Below are 22,231 nucleotides of genomic sequence, written 5' to 3'. Positions count from 1 at the left end.
TTCGTATCCAATGTTGTCCATTTTTGTCTGATTCAACCTTTGGGACAAATTCCCTAGATACATGATTTCCCAGGTGGACTTATGGAAGGATGTTCCCGAAAACAGCAATGCCACAAAAGGAATGGCTCTGGACTGTGAATCCAAGTTTATATTGAGACACAAAGGCACATACTGTAGACCAAGTTGCAGCTGCACAAATCTCATCAATCGGAAACTGATGCTGAAAAAATGTAGAAGTTTGACACTGCTCCCATGGAATAAGCAGGTTTTTTTTTTTTTTTGAAGACCCAAGTTTTCATGAACAAAGGTTATACAATTTGATAGCCATCTTGAAAGGGTGATTTTAGGAGCCCCTTGTCCAAGCTTTGATTTAGAAAATGCAATGAGGAGTAGATCTGATTTTGCAAAGTTCTGAGGTCTATGTAAATAAAATTAAGTTAAAAATATCAAGTAGCCATAATGCATATTTTCCTTTGTTACAGCATTTTAGAAATTGGTCTGATTTATGTTTGACTCTGATGTCACCTTAGGGAAGAAAGACAGATTTGGTTTAAAAAAAACTCTTCCCTTATAAAAAAACTAAATAAGGTGGTTTTACATGACAGAGCTTGAAGTTCTGAAATCCCTTTAGCAGAAGTGATCGCCACCAAAAAGATAATTTTCCATGTCAAGAGCTTAAAAACCACTGAAGCTACTGGTTCAGAGAGGGACTGTGTCATAGCCTGAAGCATCGCTGTGATGTCCCACTTAAGAACAGGATCTGAAATTGGAGGGCTAAAAGGAAGAAAAGTTCCTTTAAGGAAAGCCTCAGACACCTTTAATGAAGCTATAGGATTCTCGTTATGGTCTATATGAAAAATGAAATGGCCACCAGACAATCTTTTCCAGGGTGGTATATTTACCAAAATGGTTTGGAGGGCTGGGGCTTCCTCACCTTGCAAGGTATATTGCTTCCTTTAAGACAGCTCACTTAAGATGCTGTGTCTCACGCCGGTACAACAGGGGAAGCTACTCACCCTCCTGTCCCCTTACACCACAAAAATACAAAGTTAATCCAGAAAACTCGAGTCAGGTCTGGTATCCCACCTGTAACCCAGAGGGTGACAGGACTAACAAGAAATACAGAACACTTGTCCATCTACCTACTTAGCTAAATAAATTACTTCAAACTTTAACAAGAAGTCTTTATTCCTCCCACAGGGAGGGCATCAGAGAGAGAGTCTTATAGATCTGACAGCTAAAGTGATTTTATCTGGGCTAATCCTTTGTAGTCTTTCTTGTATGACAAGACTGGTACAACAGATATTAGCTTGGGGAAAGAACAGCAAAGTGTATCTGGATGCAGCCCAAAGTTGTGGAAAGTGTTAACAGTGAAACCAGGGAGTAGTTATAGAGAATGGTATCTGGGAATGGGATCAACTTTTAGATGGTTCCAACAGTGTTTCATTGAAGGCCTTCACCATCCTTAGTGAGAACTTTCAGAATAGTAACCAAGACTGGTTTCTATATTCACTATTTAGACAATTATAATTCAAATACATCAGTCTGAAAAATAAGAAAACAAAGGCTTGGACTTGGAAAAAATGGATTAGCTACAGAAAGGGAATAGCAGGTCTCATCCACAGGGAAATGTGGAAGGCCAAAGCAAAAGCAATAAAATATATGATGCAGAACAGATGGAAAACACAGGAAAGGATATAATTACATATAAAAAATGGCAGTCAGTATAGCAAGCCCCAGAACATTTAAAAAGATGGCCTTTATACAGGGATTGGTAATGGAAATGAATATATAACTGGTACAATATGGCAGTGAGAAATATTTAAGGTGGGGATAAAATAAACAAACCTACGTTGGCACTGTGGAGAGAATGAGGTAGATAACATCCACAGGTTTTGGGACTGCCCACCAATTCAGGAAATGTGGAAATATGCGAGTAGCTGGATTAATGGACTCTATGGGATACATTTAAACTCAGAATGGAGGTTTTAGATCTTTGGCTTAACACCAAAGGTGAGCACTCAAGTGGCCAAAGCCTTAAAGGTATTTGGCTAGTGTCATTAAATTCCTTTGTGCCAGAGTATGGAAGAACAGAGACTTTGAATGGAATTTATTGACCAGCATATTATAAATCATATGGGATTGATTTTCTACTATTTTTAAAGCTGATGACCAACAGATAAACCTCCCAAAGTAATGGGAGACTTTCTTAGACAGTGTAGGGATGACAAACGGACCTCAAAACTTCATATCATGAGTGGCTGAGCTGAAGAATTTTTACTTTTTATTGTTGGTTGTCTGATGGTTAAAAATGAATCACAAACTTTTGCTGTAACAGTACATTGTTTTGGTTAATGCCATTACACATTCCTACTGGATTTTCTTATATTAAGAGTTTCAAAGTCACTGTTATTTTCCTGGTTATGTCTAAATAGTGACTGAAATAGTTAAAAAAAAAATCAGCAATACTCCAAGTCAAAACAGATCTCCTTACCATGTTCTCAGCCACCTTACACTCCCCTATTCTTGCTCCCCCATCTATTTGGAAAAAATACAGCTAAATGATAGGTAAACCAGATACCCACAGCTATCCCTCCAGACTCTGATAACCTCACTTCCTGGTTTATAAATCTGTGCAAACGACCTTCCCCTAATCTATACTTAAAAAAACTACAAATATAATGCTTCACATTTGTAAAACCACCATAATTAATTAAACCTCTTCCAAAACAGAAACTAGAGAATCATCCCACTTTTTTTCTTTCCATCCTACGCAAAATCCTAGAAAAACTTATCTACAAATTTCCATCTAACGACTTTACCTCCTTTCCAAAAACAGCATGTTTTCTGGCCAGGATGCAGCACCGTGTCAACTCTACATACTCCAGCAGATGTGATACTAATTTACCATGGACAAAGGTAACCACTTTACAGCTGCTGTCTTCATAAACCTTACAAAGACCTTTGACCTCAGACATCACAGCTACTCTCCCATAAACTTACAAAAACAGCCATAAGTGCAGAAGCCACAGAATAGTTCAAAGACTTTTTCTGCAAAAGGATCATCCCATTTCACACATTTCCACTTCCAAAAAGGGTATCCATTCTTACCCTCTTACTATTTTTCACTGTTAACAAATTTTACTACCACTTCCACCATATACCATTGATCTTATAAGATGATTAAAATGATCTTCTGATCTAGCCACTCCACTTCAAATACAAACATATATCCAAAACAACCTAAATCCCTTCCCCCGTGTCTTCCCCAGCACACTGTAAAACTTAACCCCTATAGGACAAAAAATATGATTTGTGAAACTCATCAAAACCTAGCAAAAACCTCATAAGTCTCTGTACATGAAAGATGCAAATATGTTATTTATCTGTACTCTGTTTGAAATGCTAGTCCCACTAGGCCAATAGCCTCTTTTTCAGGGGAGAGAATATGGTATTCATATTAATCAGTAGAAATCTGACCAGGGCATCAGAGAACTAACCTTACTAATTTGTGTACGGGGACTCTCTTCATTGAGCCGCTTCCTGTCTTCCTTTCCAGGCACAAAGGCTTCCCAGAGAAGAAGGAAGCTACCATAAGTAAAAATGGAGAGAGCTAAGCAGAATGAAGAAGTAAATCTCGATTGTGGTGCTGTTAATTGAACAGCAAAGATGTTTAATTTCTTGGAGAAGTTGGAAGTCAACAATAGCACAAGAGAGGAATACGGTGTGTTGGAGATGGTGGAAAAGGAAGTCGAGCCTTTTCAAAATACTAGGAAGGCAAGAGATGCAGTGAAGATAGATTCAGAAGAGGAGTTCCAGCAGAAGTCTTTTGAATACGAGGATATAACACAGGACTGTAACTACAACCCTCCAGTCCGGTGGGTTGCGGGATGATATATTGTTCGAGATGCTGGATGAAGTAAACTGGAAGATGGAAAGGAATTGCCTTGGGGAGAAAGACGGATAGAATACAAAAGGCTGAAGGGCAGCAGAGCAAGGATACACAGAAAGGAAATCATACACCGAGATGGTAAGAGATGGAATATGTGGTAAGAAAGTAGAAGAAACAAAGATTAGAAGAAAAAGAATGTTTAAGGTTCAAGTTGAAAAGAAGGTCAATGCTCCAATGGACAAATACAAGGTTATAGGACAAAGTTATTAAGACTCCTGGAATTAAAACAAATGAGGTAAGAACATTTAAACATATTAATAGAGAGACTTTTTGTGACATTTTCGACACTGGGCAGATAATGGAATAGTTTACAGAGGAATATGAAAAAAAAGAAACTAGTCACCATCGAATTTAGTTTCCCTAAAACAGGGCTTAAGTACATAAGAATAAAATTAATATTTAATTCCAAACTGAGGATGAAAAGGAGAATTAAAACAAGCACTTATTAAATCTATGCAAAGATGTGCTGAATTTATCAAAGGTATATTATAACAGAGGATTATGGACTGGGGCATGGGAATGCAATGTGATACTGAAACTGGAAAATTATTGTATTGTACATATTCAAAGTGTTATCATCCAGCAAATGTAAGAATATTCACCTTTGTTGGAAAATTTAAGAAAGAAAATGGGTAAGGCAATGGTTTGATTAATATTAGTTTCTGAGATCACCTTGGGGAGAAAGGATGAACTGGTTCTTAGTGAAACCCTATCCTTATAAAAAAACAAATAAGGGGGTTTTGAAGAAAATGCTTGTATCTCAGAAATTTTTCTGATGGAAGTAATGGCTATCAGAAAAATATTTTTTATACAAAAGAAACTAAGTTACATGTAGCTGCCAGTTCAAAGTGAGGAAGCACTAAGGACTGCAAAACCAAGGTCAGATCCCAAGGAACTAGAGGATCTTTAAATGAAGGTTTCAGTTGTAAAGCCCCTTTCATAAACACTTTTTAAAATCTATGTGAAATCAGTGAACGGTCTTCGAAGCCATTGTGAAAATTGAAAATAGCAGGTAGTTGGACCTTAATAGTGGAAGTAGAAGCTCCTTGATCAAAAAGCATAGCTAGAAACTCCCAAACCTTTTCAACTGGTGCAGAAAGCGGGTTAAGACCCTTATTGTACACCCAAACAGAAAATCTTTTCCACTTGCTTTGGTACAGTTTCCTGGTGGAAGGTCTACAGGAAGTCAGTAGAATTTTTTGGACTGCGGAAGATAAATTGTTCTGCCTGGCAACTAACGGATTGGAGGAGCCAAGCTGTAAGGTTGAGGTTCTGAAGACTGGGGTGCACCAGTCCCTATGGATGAGACAGAAGATCCAGAACTGAGTCCATAATCAATAGATGGTAAATTAGATGTGGCCACAGGAAGGGGAACTAGACTTCTGGAGGCAGAAGGGTGCAATGAGGATTCACCTTGCTTCTCAACCTGCTGGCTTTCTTTAAGAAGAGAGAAATCAGTGGAAAGGGGGGCAAGGCAAAGAGTAGTCCCAAGGGCCAGTTGTGAAGGACATCGTCTCTCGGGGTCTAACCCAGAAGGGGAATTAGGGCAAAGTAGCTGCTGCACAACTTGTTCAGGGGTGATGCTAGAGGTCACAGCAAGGCTAGCCCTACCAATGGAAAATCTCCTTCTTCACTCTGGGATTGAGAGACCATTTGTAAGGCAGGAGAATGCATCTGCTCAGTTTGTCCACTATCACATTCAAGCTCTCCGGGATGTGCATTGCTATTAGAAAGTGGTGGGATTATATATCACCCATTGCCACATTATGGCAGCTTCTCCACACGGGGGTAAGACTTGGTTCCGCCGTGTTTGTTGAGGTACCAGATTACTGATATGTTGTCTAACTGAATTGTAATCGTCATAAGAGGAGGACAGAATGGAACTCTTGCAATGCTAACAGCACTGCCCTCAGTTCCAGAACACTGAAATGCAGATTGGCCTCTATCGGGGACCAAGTGCCTTGGAATGTTCTTTCCAGATAATGCCCCACCAACCCATCTAGGAGGCGTCAGTGGTCACTATGGCCATGGGTTGAAGTAGAACAAAGGGATGGCATAAAAGAATTACCTCAGATTCCATCCACCAGGATAAGTCTTTCTTGCAACGACTGGTGATTAAAATTGGATGAGTCACTGGATGTGTTAGAATGGACCACTGGGATCCCAGTGGTCCATTCTAGCAGCCACATGTGAAATCCTGCTAGCGGAACTAAGGTAATGGTCACTGCCATGGACCCTAAAGCTCGAAGGACTAGAAGTGCAGGAGCCTGGTCTTTGGAGAGAATAGCTTGTACTTGGGATTTTATCTTTTGTAGCCAGTATCTGTCTGCTTGGGATGACATGACTAACAGACCTTGATGCTTTGCCAGAGATGGCCTGCATCTGTCACGCCTGGGTTTCCAGATAATGGCTAAGGCTCTTGCCACTCCTATAGTGCCTTTTTTAGGTGATGTTCCAAAGACCAAATTATTACCATAACAGCTATAAATAAATCTGAGAGGCATGCTGCTCAACACTAGAAGTCTAAATGTCAAGATGCACTTGCTCGAAGCATGCCTCAAAATGGAGAACACAGACATTTGTGCTGTAACGGAGACCCGGTTTAAACCAGCAGAAAGCACCCCTGCGCTACCAAGCTATAACTCATTCCATACTTTTCTGCCCTAGAACATGGACCAAAGCTCCAAAGGCAGTGGGTGTCTCCATATTCATAAAGGATATACACACTTCCAGACTAGTGGCCCAGCATAATGCATCTGAGATACTTCAGGTACAACACTGGGTAAGATGGCGATTCAGGTTGTAACCTGCTATAGGTCCTCAACCATGTCCGAAGACTTTCATTCCACGTTCCTAAGCACCCTGGAAACTATTAGGGTCCAGCCCAACACTCTCATACTAGGTGACTTCAACTACCACTCCATGAATTGGGAAAACTACTCATACACCAATACACTGGCCCAGCACTTCCTGGAATTCATCAATTCCAATGCCCTGGACCAGCTCATTCTTACCCCCAGTAGAGGAACCAACGTCCTTGACCTGGTTATTATTAACATGAGCAACTGTTGCTCTACACCAATAGTCAATTCCTCTCTGGTTAGATCCGACCACAAACTAATCACCATGGAAATCAACATCTCACCCCCCCCCCCCCCGCAAAGATAACCACCATAAAAAACTTCTCCAAAGCTGACTTTGGGCTTCTAAAAACAGAGGTGGCTAACTTCATGGCACCCATGTCAATGGAAAATAGATGCATGACTGCCGAATCATACACCAATGCACTGTACAAACGCATACATAAATGCATGGAACTAGCCATACCAAACAGAACCAAGACACTCTCCTCCAAAAAAGGAAGCCAATCTGGTGGTCCCCTGCCATTAATAAACTCTACATCAGAAGGAAGAAACTGTTGCAGAAAAAGGTGAAGTCCCAAGACTGGAAAAACTCCCTTATTCGCCTCAACAAAAAGTTGAGATCCCTCATCAAAACCTCTAAAACCAGCTATGAAGGCAGAATTGCGGCAGACACTAAAAACAACCCCAAAGCCTTCTATACTTATATCAAGAATCTCCATAGCAATACTCAGGTTTGCTCTGAGTTACTGCACAATGGTACCTGCTATACTGAGGCAACAGATACTGCCAACATACTGGCAAACAGATTCAGTGCCAACTTTACCCCTGCCCCCCCAAAGGACCAATCACAATACCAGAGGAATGCCATGCACCCAGCATTACTGCAGCAAAGGTTAAAGCTGCATTCTCCAAGGCCAAGAATACAGCTTCCTTGGGACCTGACAATATCCCTGGATGTGTTCTACATGAACTACAAAGTGAGCTGGCACCACATCTGTGTGCCCTGCTCAATCACAGCCTCACCTCAAGCTTCGACCCTACCAAATGGCACACTGCTACAGTCATCCCTCTCCATAAAGAGGGAGCAGGTACAGACCCTGGGAATTATCGCCCCATTAGCCTGATGAGATATGTAAGGCTATTGAGTACATCATCATGGACCTAATTAACAAGGATATAGGGAATCTCCAAACTCTAGATCCCACGCAGTTTGGTTTTGTGAAAGGCAGATCATGCCTACTCAACCTGGTTGACCTCTTTGAGTCAGTCACCAGAGCAAGGCAGTTCATACAGCCTACCTCGATCTGGCCAAGGGCTTTGATACCATTCCCCATTCAGGAATTATTGATAAACTCACCAAACTAGGCATCAACCCCTATATCACTAGGTGGGTTGCAAATTGGCTCACAGATAGAACCCACAGTGTGAAAGCAGCGGACTCCAAATCAGACTGCCGACCACTCACAAGTGGAGTCTCACAGGGATCGATCCAGGGTCTTCTGTTTGGCATCTACTTCTCAGAAGTCCAGGCCAACACGGAGTGAGTCTGGCTAACCAAGTTCGCAGACAACTGCAAACTGGGAGCCACTATTAACTCTCCGAGTGATGTAGACATCCTACAGAAAAGGCCTCACGGAGACCAATGACTGGTGACAAAACCATGGCCTTAAGCTTAATGCCAAAAAATGCGTTGTCGTCCCCTTTGGGAAAAACTCAGTTCCCACTAATTACCACATCAATGGGAGCCCACTGAAGGCATTATAAGAGCTCTGGGGACACAGGTTGACAGCAACCTCTCCTTCGACTACCACATTGCCCACTGTGGTCAGAAAGTCCTTTTACGTGGCACATCTCATTACCAAGGGTTTTGCATCCAGGAAGAAACATGTGATCTCTCTCTTCTCTTCCCTCATTAGGCCAATCATTGAGTATAATGCCCCATTTGGCATGTACCTCACTAGACACATGCAACAGCTGTAAAGGCCACAAAAGTACCTCACAAAGAGGATCCTAGGCCTTAAACACATGTCCTACACGGACAGACTCAAAAAAACCTCTAGCTATTCTCTGTCACATATCGTTTACTAAGAGGTGATCTCTGCTTGAGTTAAAAAGCCATGTCTGACCCAGCTCTGTTGGAAATGTAAAGAAATCCCAATCCCTCCACACCACACGCTCCAGAGACCTCAACTTCATTACCACAATCAACAGAACATGCTGGAGGGACAGGTTCATAACCCAGAGAGTGCCTATGCTCTGGAAAAGACTTGCCATACATGTCAAGCAGAGCACCTCACTGGCCCTCTTCAAGAGGGATCTTAATGAGTGGATGGGAAATAGAAAGTTCACCCTGGGGATCACTCCAGTGGCTCTACTTCATAGAGGCACTGGGAACGAACGTCAGGCAGCACAATGCCAGGACACTTCTATGGGCTAGGCTTCTAAAGGCTCCAGGGCCATTAGCCTAGTACACACCTATGAACCTGTGAAGAGGAAGAGAAGCTACACAAGAGATGGTATTCAATCGTTCTGCTATGAACTCTAGATCTTGAGTGGGACTTAGCTGAGATTTTAATTGATCCACTGTAATGTTCAGACAAGCGAAGAGGTGCAGTATGAAATCTGTTGCTTGAAGCAGTAGATGCCTAGTGGGAGCGGTGATGAGCCAGTCATCTAGATAAGGAAGCACCAGAATCAGTGCAGTCTCAAGTGAGCCGTCACTGCTGCCAGACACTTGGTGAACACCCTGGGGACTGTGATGAGGTCAAAAAGCAGCACTCTGAACTGAAAATGACTGGCTCCTAGCCGAAAGTGGAGGAACCTTTTGGAATATTTGTCCATTTTTGTGTGTGTCCTGAAGGTCTATAGAGCACATCTAATTGTTTTCCTCTAGAAAGAGATGTACAAACTGAACTGTGACCAAATTTGTTCAGAAGCGTGAGATCTAAAACTGGTCTCAAGTCCCCTGTCTTGGAAGGAAGTAAACAAGAGTGAGAAGAAATGCTACTACTGCAAGAATGAAGAGATGTATATAAAAACATATAGAAAGTCAGGATTTTCTTTACAAAAACTACCAGTGAAGGTAAATATGCCATATGAAAGAGAGTTTTTCTATACTGTGGTGAATCTGAAATAAGTGAATATGTTTTTATACAATGCAAAAGGGTAAAAATTTTATGGGAAAAGATTAGAGAGAGAAAATATGGGAATGATTTAAAGACACAAGTAATTTAAATAGGGACATGATTGAATGTAGCTACTACAGATATAAAAGTAAAAAAAAAAAGAGGTGAAAAATCTTGATAACAACCTTTGCCATATTATGGGTAATCTGGAATCACAGGGCTTAGGAAATCATGTTTAATGAAAAATGGGAGTTAGCAATATTGTTGAAAAGAAGGTTTTGGTTGTGGAAACAAGAGTGGGGTTCAAAAAAGTAACAAGTATGTGTTATATATGATGAAGTAAAATGAAAAAGGAATATGTGATTTGTAAATAATATATATATATATATATATATATATATATATATATACATACATACATACATATATATATATCTATATATATATATATATATATATAGGTTTACCTTCATATTGTCGGAACTAACAATATCAATTCAAACTTTGACATTCTCAAAAGTTCGAATGTCAGCAAATCGAACAGCTGATTTGCTGACTTTCTAACTAAAATGCAGAAGACACATCGTAATGCAGGGAGGCAAGCCCCCCTGCAACCCACACCACCCTATTTTGATATACCAACTCAGAGATCGCACTACAGTGGGGAAAGGGATCATTTCCCGATCCCCAATGTAGTGCAACCTGCACCCACAATGTCGAATCTGCAATGAGCGAATGCCAATGTGCATTCGCCCATTGCACATTCGGACATTTTATTTTCGAGGTTTTGCAACTCTGAAAACCTCCTTTTGCACAAAGTGGATTTGCACAAATGCATAACACACTTATGAAGGTAAACATATATATATATATATATATATATAGTAAATAGTTGAAAATATGTATTTATAATGTAAATAGGTAGTAATATAAACAATTTATGTGATTGTGTAAAACACTTATGGATTATGTAAATAAAGAACTCCTATTCTTTTTAATAGGTGATGTGGGATCTTTTACATCCACTTGAGCTACTAGCATTTTATGTAGGACAAACTTCACACTGTGTCAAATATAGCATCTCAGAATATCTTAGTGATATTAGGACTTGTAAACCTACGAATGCACTGTACAAACATACAATTAAACACCCAAATGCCAAGTTTAGATTTACTGTGATTGATATTATACAATGGAATACAGTTAATAAATCTGGTTGGCATGCAATATTAAACAAAATGGAAAAGAAATGGGTTATTAAATTAGGTGCACTTTTTTCCCCTGGGTTGAATGAATACATATAAAAATAAAAATGAATGTTTAAATGTATGCAATTCTGCTTTTAGACTACAGATGGCGATGGACCACTATATATATATATATATATATATATATATATATATATATATATATATATATATATATATATTGTGTTGGTCCACTGTTTGCTGGCTCTACCATGTTTTTGTAATTCCTTGATGCCTCTGAGCCATGCAGTAGCCATACGTGCAGAGGTCTGATTGCACTTATGATGCGAGATAGTGCCAGCTATGCCAGAGTAAGATAGTACTTGTGTAATATATGCCAGCATAACTTTGCTAGAGTTTTGTACAGAATTTTATGTCATTTGTTTATCAAACTGATTTGTATACATGCATGTGTTAAAAATGTATTTGTAAAGCTGCCTGTGCTAAAAATGAATCAACAGTAAGTCCTGCTGGGCAGAAAATAAACGTACATCTATGTCAGGCTGTACTGTGGTAACTGCTGAAATGTATACATGTTAACAGAGGATGCTGGAAGGGAAGGGGTTAGGCTCATCCCAGCTATCCTTAAGAAAAATGGCTTGAAATTAAATGACTTGGTTTAGACCATGAAGATTTTATCTCACAGACCTGAATGCAGCACAAATGCAATGTCTGGGCTGGGGTTTTCCTTAGTGGTGAGCTAATTGCTACCCTGGGGTGCCAGAGAATGGCTGGTTAGTCTCTGCAGAAGGATGAAAATATTTGGACTGTTTTACAGTCTCCAGATCATTTAGCAGAGCTCTAGGTGTGCACTGACACATCTGTGCCAGACCCTAGCTCAAGCTTCTAGTGAGGGGGTAGTGTGGGAACCACAGAGTCAGGTGACCAAATGTGATGTCATTTTCTAGGCAGCACTGAAATTGTATTTAGATACTAGTGAGAGATGTGATACTGGCACTCAGCAATCTGTTATTGGAACTGACACAAGACACTCATCCACTTCATCTTACCTTACACTTTAGTTAGTAAGTAGGGAGCAGTAATTTTTCTGTACGTTAGGAAAATATAGTGAGATTAGTTAAATATTGTTTTTCTGTATATGTCAGGAATCTTTCCAGCTGTGTTGTTTTTATATCTGTTGTGAAATGAAACTCCGTTTTTTATTGTAAACAGATATTCAATATTTTCATGTTTTCTGTTTTATTATTTACTATTAAATACATCTAAATCTTTCAAAGTGGCTAGTCTTGTAGAAAATATTTTAACCATTGAGAGTAATTGCATTTATTTGGGGACAATGTGGCTTCATGCTCCTGAAAGTTTTGCCGCTTGGTCAAACATTACCATTTGTACAGTATTAATTTGACTGAGTAACTGGGTACCTCGGCAAGAGCCTTAAAGTAGTTGGCTGGTGGCAGTGAATCTATCTTATAATCTGGATGGAAGTGGCAGTGCTGATAAATCTGTGCCAGCCTATCAAGGTGTGTGTGTGTGTGTGTGTGTGTGTGTGTGTGTGTGTGTGTGTGTGTGTGTGTGTGTGTGTGTGTGTGTGTGTGTGTCAAATCGCAGTGTGCGTGTATTAGCCACTTGGAACAGGGACACAGAGTACTGGTTTCTGCAGAGGGAAAGGTGAAGTCTTATTTGGGGCCTGGAGAGGAAGCCTAGCACCAGGTCTAGAGTGTGCTCCCTTTGTGCTCTTAATGGAAGTTGTGGTTGGTGCTGAGGACCTGCATCTGAAAATACTGCGTGTATCCATTTTTGTTCTAAATGAACGTCTCCCATCGGTGTCGGTGGTGAAGATTGAGGCTCTTTGATTAATGGCCCAGAGGAGGGATGTCACACCAACTTAGGCAGATGTGACCCGAGTTTAATGTCTCATCTGAAGAATGGCTCATTCAGTAGTATGTTACCCTCATTATGCTGCAACACACTGTCAGTACTGTAAAATGAATACAAGCACCTGTGTGAGAAAAGATCCCACAGATTTCTGTTCTCAAGAGAACCAGAGACAAGTGTGCTACCTACCTGTTCAGCCACTGACGCTAACTAAATGACTCTCTGTTAGAAACAACCCCCTTCACAAACCTTGGGATGTGGCTAGAATACGCACTTAACATTCATCTGCACATATAAAAAAAGGCAAAACAAAATTCCACTCTAGGTCATAAGGATTTCTCTTTACTTAACCAACCCCGCAAAAGTTAAGGGAGTCTTCATTGCTCAACATGAATATGGCCTATCTATTCTAGTCCAAGCTTCCAGGAAAAACACTACCACCCTACAGTTATTTGCAATAAAATTTGTCACTTCATAACTTAATTCCCCCTTGCAAGTACACTACTACCTCACTCTATTAACAACTCTAAATGGTTTGCAGAGAACAAACCTTTAACCTGGATCCCTACTGTATAACCTCAAGTCATGAAACATTCCCACCTCTTGCAGAAAAACTGCCTAAAAATCTCCTTATAAAGCCTCAAAAGTCACTCAAACCATACTTCTAGCCGTTTAACTCCAAAAACAAAACTACACTACACCTGCACTAAAACTCTGGGAATCTCTTTCAAACCTCCTAAAATACCTCTTTTCCTCCTCCAAATTTAGACCTTGATTCAAAAGTCTCCTCCTCAAACAAGCCAAATGTAGATTCTCTCAGGAGGGATACATCACCTAACCTCTAACACTTGCTCATATTTATTTCCTTCACTTCCTCCACCAGGTTCAACCATCTTACTGCCATACCAATCAATCATTACTGTAAATGCTGTATACATTTCCCCTTTTGCTTTTAATTTTTCTTCTGTAAACGCTGTATACATTTCCCCTTTTGCTTTTAATTTTTCTTCTTGTATATGTATCAGTTCATGCTAATATATGTATTTTTATGCTTTTTTGACTGTTCCTCGCTTTCTATTTAATTGTGATTTTATTGACCCAACCTGTGCCTATAACAGGTCAATTGTTTACCAAGATATAGCACTGACCAAGCAAATAAAATAACACAAGGACTACTGATTAATCAAGGATTCACAGTTACCATCTTGATAATGAAAGACTGCGATATCAGTACCCCTGAGTACAAATCCCGATATTATGGGGATCTTTACCATGACAGTTTTATAAAGCATTGCACAAATAAGCTGCAGAATGGTCATCTTTCCTATGTCACTCCAGGGTACGTGCGCACGTAGACACACACCATGCCTTAATATACATCACCAAGACATTGTATTTAGGTCCTTCAGTTATGTGAACACAGTGGGGATTCACCCAACGAAGTGAAGTAAGAAGCACAGCTTGACTACCAGAATTTATCAACTATACTTGGCGATAAACCACTAATAAATCTTGACTGGGTTTGCAAGTGTCTTGTCGGAATCTGCACTTGCTTATTATGACACAGTGTATAATGGCTGCATTTGTGGGCTCTCATACTTGTGCTCGGCATTCTGTCATGTTGTTGTTCCTCATTATGTTGCAGCACTGATTTATTAAACCACTGCCAGGTGACAATTCTGTCTTCCCACATCTACCCACAGGAAAGGAGGAAAATGGACTTTCAACATCCCTTGCGTTGGGTACTCATACCAGCAACCATGACACATTCTTAAATACTGGACTGCCAGTGACAAAAATTAACACCTTACCTCTTGCACTATAGGGCTAGCAGGGATAAGGCATAACAGACTGTAAATAAAACTCAACAAGTTTGACGCAAAGCAATTTACTGAAAGAATGGAATTTACGTAAAACAGTCTTGCACCTTCTAAGAAGGAAAGTGCTAAAAATAAAGTCTCTCATTACTCAAAAAAATGTACCTTTAAATACTGCATACAAAATGCAAAATGCATCACTACATAGCAGAATGTACAGTGAAACACTCAACCAAAATAATTCTACAGCTGCAGATATTTTTGGAATACTGAATCAAAATACAACTTAAGTTCTACTTTAACGTGAGAAAAATAGTCACTGCATACCTATAAAATACATAAGCAAACTTCAAGTCAGAATATCCTACTACAAAATGATCTCACCTGAAATTTTCCAAAACAAATGTACTTGAGTCATAGCCAGGAACCAATTCACTGCAAAAACAAAAACAAACAAAGTTACTTTATGAAGTTTAATATCAAGCTAGATTTAAAGAGATACTCAGGAAGACACATGTACAATTAATTTTCTCTAAAACAGAATTGTTATAAATAAGGTAAAATTTTATTAATCTCAAAATTTGTAGCAGCTGAACACAGGGACATACTAGCTTTTCAGAAAAAGGCTAGGAAAGGGTAACAGAAAACAGTTGCTGAGGCAATAAAGTTCCAGTCCAAAACCTTTAAATGACAGTCTCAAACAGTATTTCAAAATCACAAGTGTCACATGACGCACTTAAAATGTGCTGAATGAATCATCACTATACAGAGTAAAAAGCAGTTGATACTAGTTTTTATGTAGTATACAAGGTATGCCATAAGATACAATAGCAGAAATTAATTTACAAAGTAATTCCAGATATAATGGGGGTAAAGTGCAAAGCACACTCTCTAGTCCCTCTGACTTCCTGACTTGTTTCACAAGTATTCAAGTTTGGAGTAAAAAAGAGACTAAGTCACAAAGATACCACAAATATAAGCAAGCCTTATAAGACAAATGAGTATGAATTCACATACTGTGAATTAAATATAATGTTAGTTTCAAAAAATGGATCTCCATAAAAATGTACAGTTGTATAAATCTTACCATAACAGTAGATATCCCTCTCTTCACTGTTGCAGTATTCTACACCTAAGGGATCTCCTACCAGGGATAATCCAATGTCCGGGCAGTATATCAAAACCTTTGGTTCTTATAGGCATCACACATCACACATATGCTCCCTTCACAAGGCGTAAAGCATAAAAGTGACTTACCGGTGTACATACTCAGAAATGAAAATGCCAAATGAAGAATAGAATGCACATAGGGACAATGAAAAAATGTGCATCCAGGAAAGAGGAAAGGGAAGAAAAAGAGTCCCTAAGCCAGGATGGCAAGACAAGGGCAAGGCTGGAGCTAGAAGAGAGGGGGTAGGATTGAGGGAGTGAATACTGCAACGCTGAAAAGGACATCTACTGTTATGGTAAGATTTTACACAACTGTATTATGTCCTTCCATGTAAGTATATGAGAGAATACAAGAGCTCAACAGGAAGCTTGCAAAGAGAAAAGCACAGAAAAGCCCTCTACAAACCCATGAAGGATTGCCCTGGTGCTGGAAATAACATCCAACTTGTAACAGTTAGTGAACGTGTGTACAGAGGACCAAGTAGCAGCCTCAAGGATGAAAATGGTACCCAAACCCTTTAAAAAGGCACCAGAGCAGCCAACCGTCCTAGTAGAACATGACTTTACGAATGATGAAAGACATTTTCAATGAAAAGAAGAATAAAAAGAAACGGCCTTAGAAATCCAAGAGGAGATGGTTTACTTAGTAACAGCCAAACCCATAGTCCTGGGATGAAAAGAAACAAAAAGCTGCTCAGATTTGTGCATTACTTTAGCTTTATGCAAATATTATCTGAGCTGTCTATGCAAATCCATCGTGTGAAGAACCTTCTCAATGGCAGACTGCAGAGAAAGAAAAAGTAAGGAAGATGAATAGACTTATTAAGGGACAACTCATTAACCATCTTGACACAAAAAGGATTAGTATGAAGAGACACCCTGCCTCTATGGAAAACTAAAAAAGAAGGAATAAATTTAATTCTCTGACATCTCGGCCGTAGCCTTCAAGGAGTAAAAAAACTCATAAACACAAGCACATTATATATGATACATATCAATTAATAAAACAATTATACAATAAATCAATTAAATATAAAACAATCATTACATCAAATGAGTACTCTCCAATTTAGTTCCTCATTAAGACCATTTGGATGCATAGTATTAAATTTCAAAATGTAAATGGCTTCTTTACGTAATAAAACTTGTTTAATATTCAAACTATCATGCCAGGAACAATTTATTTTTTCTAGAACTGTACCTTGCAAACCCTCATTTCTACTATTATGAAAATTCCTAAAATGTACAGCTGCAGAGCTTTCTTCCTTGTTATTAATAATGTCCCTCGCATGTTCCATAAGCCTAAGCTTAAAAGCCCTTTTAGTTTCCCCAATGTAAAATTTATTACATGGGCATTTAAGGGCATATATCACCCCCTCAGAATTACAACTAAAATTATTACATACATTAAAACTAACATTATTAATGTAAGGAAAGCTAGTAACTATAAAACTACAAGCCTTACATTTACCACACTTATGCGTTATTTAAGGAAGAAAGCTTTGTAGCTGTACATTTTAGGAATTTTCATAATTGTAGAAATGAGGGTTTGCAAGGTACAGTTTTAGAAAAAATAAATTGTTCCTGGCATGATAGTTTGAATATTAAACAAGTTTTATTACGTAAAGAAGCCATTTACATTTTGAAATTTAATACTATGCATCCAAATGGTCTTAATGAAGAACTAAATTGGAGAGTACTCATTTGATGTAATGATTGTTTTATATTTAATTGATTTACTGTATAATTGTTTTATTAACTGATATGTATCATATATAATGTGCTTGTGTTTATGAGTTTTTTACTCCTTGAAGGCTACGGCCGAGACATCAGAGAATTAAATTTGTTTCTCAAGTTGTGGATTTGCCTGTTGTTTTTCCAGTTTTACTCGTGTTTGTTTTGGTGGTCATCATAAAAAAGAAGGAATGTCTGTGAGAGCCTGAAGTTCAGAAACACTCCTGGCTGAAGTGGGATTCAAAAGAAGAAAAGTCTTCCATGTACAAAGCTGTAAGGAAGCTGAAGTAACATGCTCAAAAGGAGCCTGAGTCAATTTCTTGTGTACAGTTAGGCTTCCTGGGAGGCCTAATATGAAGGACACCTTTAAGAAATTGTGTGACTTCAAATCTGGAGGCCAGAAGAAGAGTCAAGGCCAGGCAAGCAGAAACTGCGGACAGGTGGGCTTTTAACAAGTATATGCCAACTCAGCATGGAGCAGATCATACAAATATGGAAGAACCAGAGGGACCACCAAGTATAGGGGATCCTGATGGCAAGACAGGCACCAGACAAAATCACTGGGGTGGGAGGTTGGCATAATGGTTAAGGTGTTTACCTTACAGACACAAGGTACACAGTTCGATTCTTACATGGGGTAATTGGCTAGGCTTAAAATGGCCCAGAAGGGCAGTTAACCTAGTACTAATCTATGAAACTATGAACTTCCACCTGGACATATACGATTTCCTGTTCTCCTGCAAAAGCTGGAGCACATCCTCAGAAAATAGGTGTCTGAAAGGGATCAAAAATCTCTCACCTACAGTGTCAGTTAATAGTGAACAAGTGAGGATAAATAAAAGACCCATTGTCTTGTGTGAGACAATCAACCCAGTTAGGTAACTCTTGGTGATTGCCCCTGGCCATGTGAGAATGAAGGGGGGAACCTAATGCAGTCTGGGCCAAAAGGAAGTCACTAGCAAGATTTTAGGAGAGTCTTGACTGATCTTATGCATGACTCTTGGTAACAGAGGAAGGGGAAGGAAGGTGTACAAAAACATCCCCTTCCATGAGAAAGACAGGGAGTTCACATTCCAAGCCAGAGGACTTGGGACTCTGGAACAGAATTGAGGAAGTTGAAGTTTCCTGTTCAGAGTGGAGGCAAAAAGATCTACCGGAGGAATACACTACTGATGGACAATGTCCAGGAATGGATCTACTTGATATGGTCGACATTTCACAATGACAAACTTCATATCACCGAGACCATATGATTGACATTTGAAATGTCGACCATACAAGTAGAATATAAAAAACAAAAAAAAAACTTACCTTAATGCTGCAAGTGGGGGGGGGGGGTTTGCCCCCCTACACCACCCAGAACTTAAATATACCAACTCCGAGATCGCACTACAGTGCAGAAGTGGAAATCTTTCCATTCGGCACTGTTGCCAGATGCCGATTCCCCATGGTCGACATTTCAAATGTCGATCATATGGTCTCGGCCATATGAATGTCGTCATTGTCAAATGTTGACCATTCGAAGGGGACCCCCAGGAATACCTCTCTCTGAAGCATCCATTCATGGGCTTATGTGCATGACCCACTCAAGAAGTCTGCCACTAGGCTGTGCTCCAAGGGAATGTAAACTGCCTGAAGAGTCGCTTGATACTGGACAGCTAGATTTCATTCCCGAAGATAGCCTGCAAAAAAGATAAGACCTTGTTCCTCCTTACTTGTTGACACAGCACATCACTGTAGTATGGTCTGTGAAAACTTTGAGAGGCCCAGAATGAAAGAGGGAGTGGAAAGCCTGAAGAGCTAAGAGCAAGGACTTCATCTCCTTCACATTCATGTCATCTGACCTCTGATGAGGAGACCAAAGACCCTAAACCTTGAGGGGACCACAAGAGGCACCCCAGCCCATGTCTGAGTCATCTGTAAGGAGCTCCTGAGTTGGAACTTTAGCTTGCAAATGAAATCCTAGAATGAGCAAAAGTTGATGGATCCACTACTGAAGCTTGAACTTGAGACAGGAAAGAAAAAGTACCGGGAAGTCCAGGGGATGGTAATGTTGAAGCCACAGTGACTTAAGGAAACAATGAGGCTTTCTCATGTGGAGCCTGGCTAGAGGAAGTATGGGAATGGTGGAAATCATGAACACAAGAACACTTTTGAAATTCCCTGGCAGAGATCAATGCTACAGGAAGAAGGGACTGGAAAAATGCAATTACAGGCATAGCCTAGGGTGCAGGCAGAGATGCCAGCATGGGAATTGTCTGAAGCCTGCAGCCGAGGAAAATATTACCCTGGAAAGGCATCAGAACGGAATTCTAGAAATTTATGGTGAATCCTAGACTCTGTAACATGGAAGAAGTCAAGTGGAGATCCTGAAGCATATAGTAGGGGGATGGAGCTTGCATAAGCAGATCATCTAGATAAGGAAAGATCTGAATCCCTCAAACCCTGCAAAAAAAAACAATAACAAGAGCAAAGCATTTGGTGAATGGCCTGTCTGCTGCCCCAAGGGTAAAGGGCAAAGCAGAGAACTGAAAAATGCAAGGAAGAGAGAGAGAAATGCAAAAATTTCCTGAAGACAGGATGGACGGGGATGTGAAGCTATGCATCCTTGAGATCCAGGGAGACCAGAATGGCCTGGGGAAGGAAAAGGGAAAATAACATCTGCAGAGATAGCATCCAAAAAGAATGGATCTTGAGAAAGGTGTTCAGCCTAGAAAGATCCTCAGTTGGTCTGAATGTGGCCTCCTTTTGTAGGACAAAAAATATCCAGGAATAAAACCCTTTCCCCCTTCCTTAGCAGAAGGCATGGGCTTCAATGGTGCCCTGAGCCAAAAAACAGTGAAGAACCTCTGGCAAATGAGAGTTGCTCTTGTAAAGGCGGAGGAATGCCTGAAAAGAAAGAAAGGAATTTCCAAACCATGAAATATCCCTGACTGATAATGGACAGAGCCAAGAGTCTGAAGTGATCTAAAGCCAATCTAGAAGGGACAGAGAAAAATGGAGGGACAAGGGAACTGGTTCAAGGAAAGATGGAAGCAAATTGTCATATAGAATCTGGCTTGTCCTAGAAAGTAGGTTTCTGGGTGGCAGGAGTCTAAGTAGACTTAACTGTAGGCACATGTCTAGAACCCTTCTTGCTCTTGGGAGGAGGGTGAGATTGCCTATGGACAAATGCAACCTTAGAGGGATGATAATTCTGAAATTTTGGAATTTGAGAAACAAAATTATGTTTCAAATCCTGCAAGGCTTTACTCTTGCCCTAGAGAGACTTGAAAAGTTTAGCAGCAGCAGAACTGAAAAGATTTTTATTATCCAAAGAACCATCCAAACGTTTGGCCTTAATGTCATCGGGCAAAGTCTGAAAACGAAACAAAGAATAACATCTCATCACTGAACCAAAGGCAGCAGCCCTGGAAGAGGCATCAGCAGTATCACAGCTGCATTTGACTGAGTGGCAGGCAACTTCAGAAGTTCAGTCAAGCGGGGAAAGGATCAAAGCCTTCCAGTTAGAGTCAGGAAGGTCAGAAATCATTTTAGAAACTTGAGAAAGGAAAGCCAAAACAAACCTGGTCATATGAGTCTGGTACCTAATTGTCCATAAAACATGGAGTGGCAGCAAATGCAAACGTTCTTGCCCAACATCTCCACAGTTCTACTATGCTTAGCAGAAGGCTATAGACTGGCAGAAGGCAGTAACTTGAAAGGCTTGTCGGAAGAGACTGACACTAGAGAGGGATCAGCAGAAGGACATTTTATAGAGATACTTGCACTTCTGGCCTTCTGGGTGCAGGACAGGCTAAGAATCAGGGGATTCAGATGCTGCTGATAAAGCATCTAGGAGGGCAGCCAGAACAGGAAGAATAGTAGACAGCTTGGGAGACTCCATCTGTAGGCACTCATAATACCTTTTCTGAATCTCAGAGACTCAAGAACAATCTCACTTAAATTATCACATCATACAGGCAAAAGTAACTCCAAAGGAGAGCTCAAGGGAGAATCTGGACAAATGGAGTCCTCCTCCTCCACTGAACCACAGTCCAAGGGTGAAGGGATTTGGGAAGAACAGGTCAAAGATTCCTCCCAAAGTCCAGGTCCTCATCCAAGGAATGCACTTCCCTAGGCCTCCAGTGGAGTGGAGTTGAGTGGAAGACCACGGAGGAACAGGAAGCGAGACCATTTGAGAGGGCTTCAAGGCCATCAAAGCATTAACTAAAACGCTGAGTGAAATCTTGACATTCATGTTGGTGATCGTTAAAACAGCAGAAATATGCTTTTTCTCTTTCTTCTTCTATGAGGCATTGCTCGAAGCACCCTCAGAGAGTCAGACCCTTGGAGAGATTAAGTAACGGTCTTAGGATCCTCCTCCATAACAAATCTGAGGAATCGCCCTCAATCCTTCAGAAATAATTATCCAAGGTCCCTCCCCTCAATGTCAGGTACAAATGTTTGAAAAGCCTCTGAAGATGCGCAAGAAGCTGGATCCATG

At 40.2% G+C, this 22,231-nt stretch overlaps 1 protein-coding gene across 2 annotated transcripts in view; it reads right to left on the bottom strand.

The window, feature by feature from the left end:
• TRIM37 (tripartite motif containing 37) overlaps window positions 1-22,231 on the bottom strand; it is a 2,575,817-nt gene that overhangs the window by 1,829,573 nt on the left and 724,013 nt on the right. For both annotated transcript variants that reach the window (XM_044054277.1, XM_044054276.1), the window contains exon 11: window positions 15,226-15,276. In XM_044054277.1, the coding sequence (XP_043910212.1) occupies window positions 15,226-15,276 (51 nt within the window). The remainder of the gene's footprint in view (window positions 1-15,225; window positions 15,277-22,231) is intronic.

This window comes from Protopterus annectens, chromosome 13.part0, assembly GCF_019279795.1.
Source record: "Protopterus annectens isolate FY-2018-M chromosome 13.part0, PAN1.0, whole genome shotgun sequence".
Taxonomy (NCBI): Eukaryota; Metazoa; Chordata; order Ceratodontiformes; family Protopteridae; genus Protopterus; species Protopterus annectens.
The sequence above is the reverse complement of the archived record's forward strand: the minus strand, read 5'-3'. Positions and strand labels throughout refer to the sequence as shown.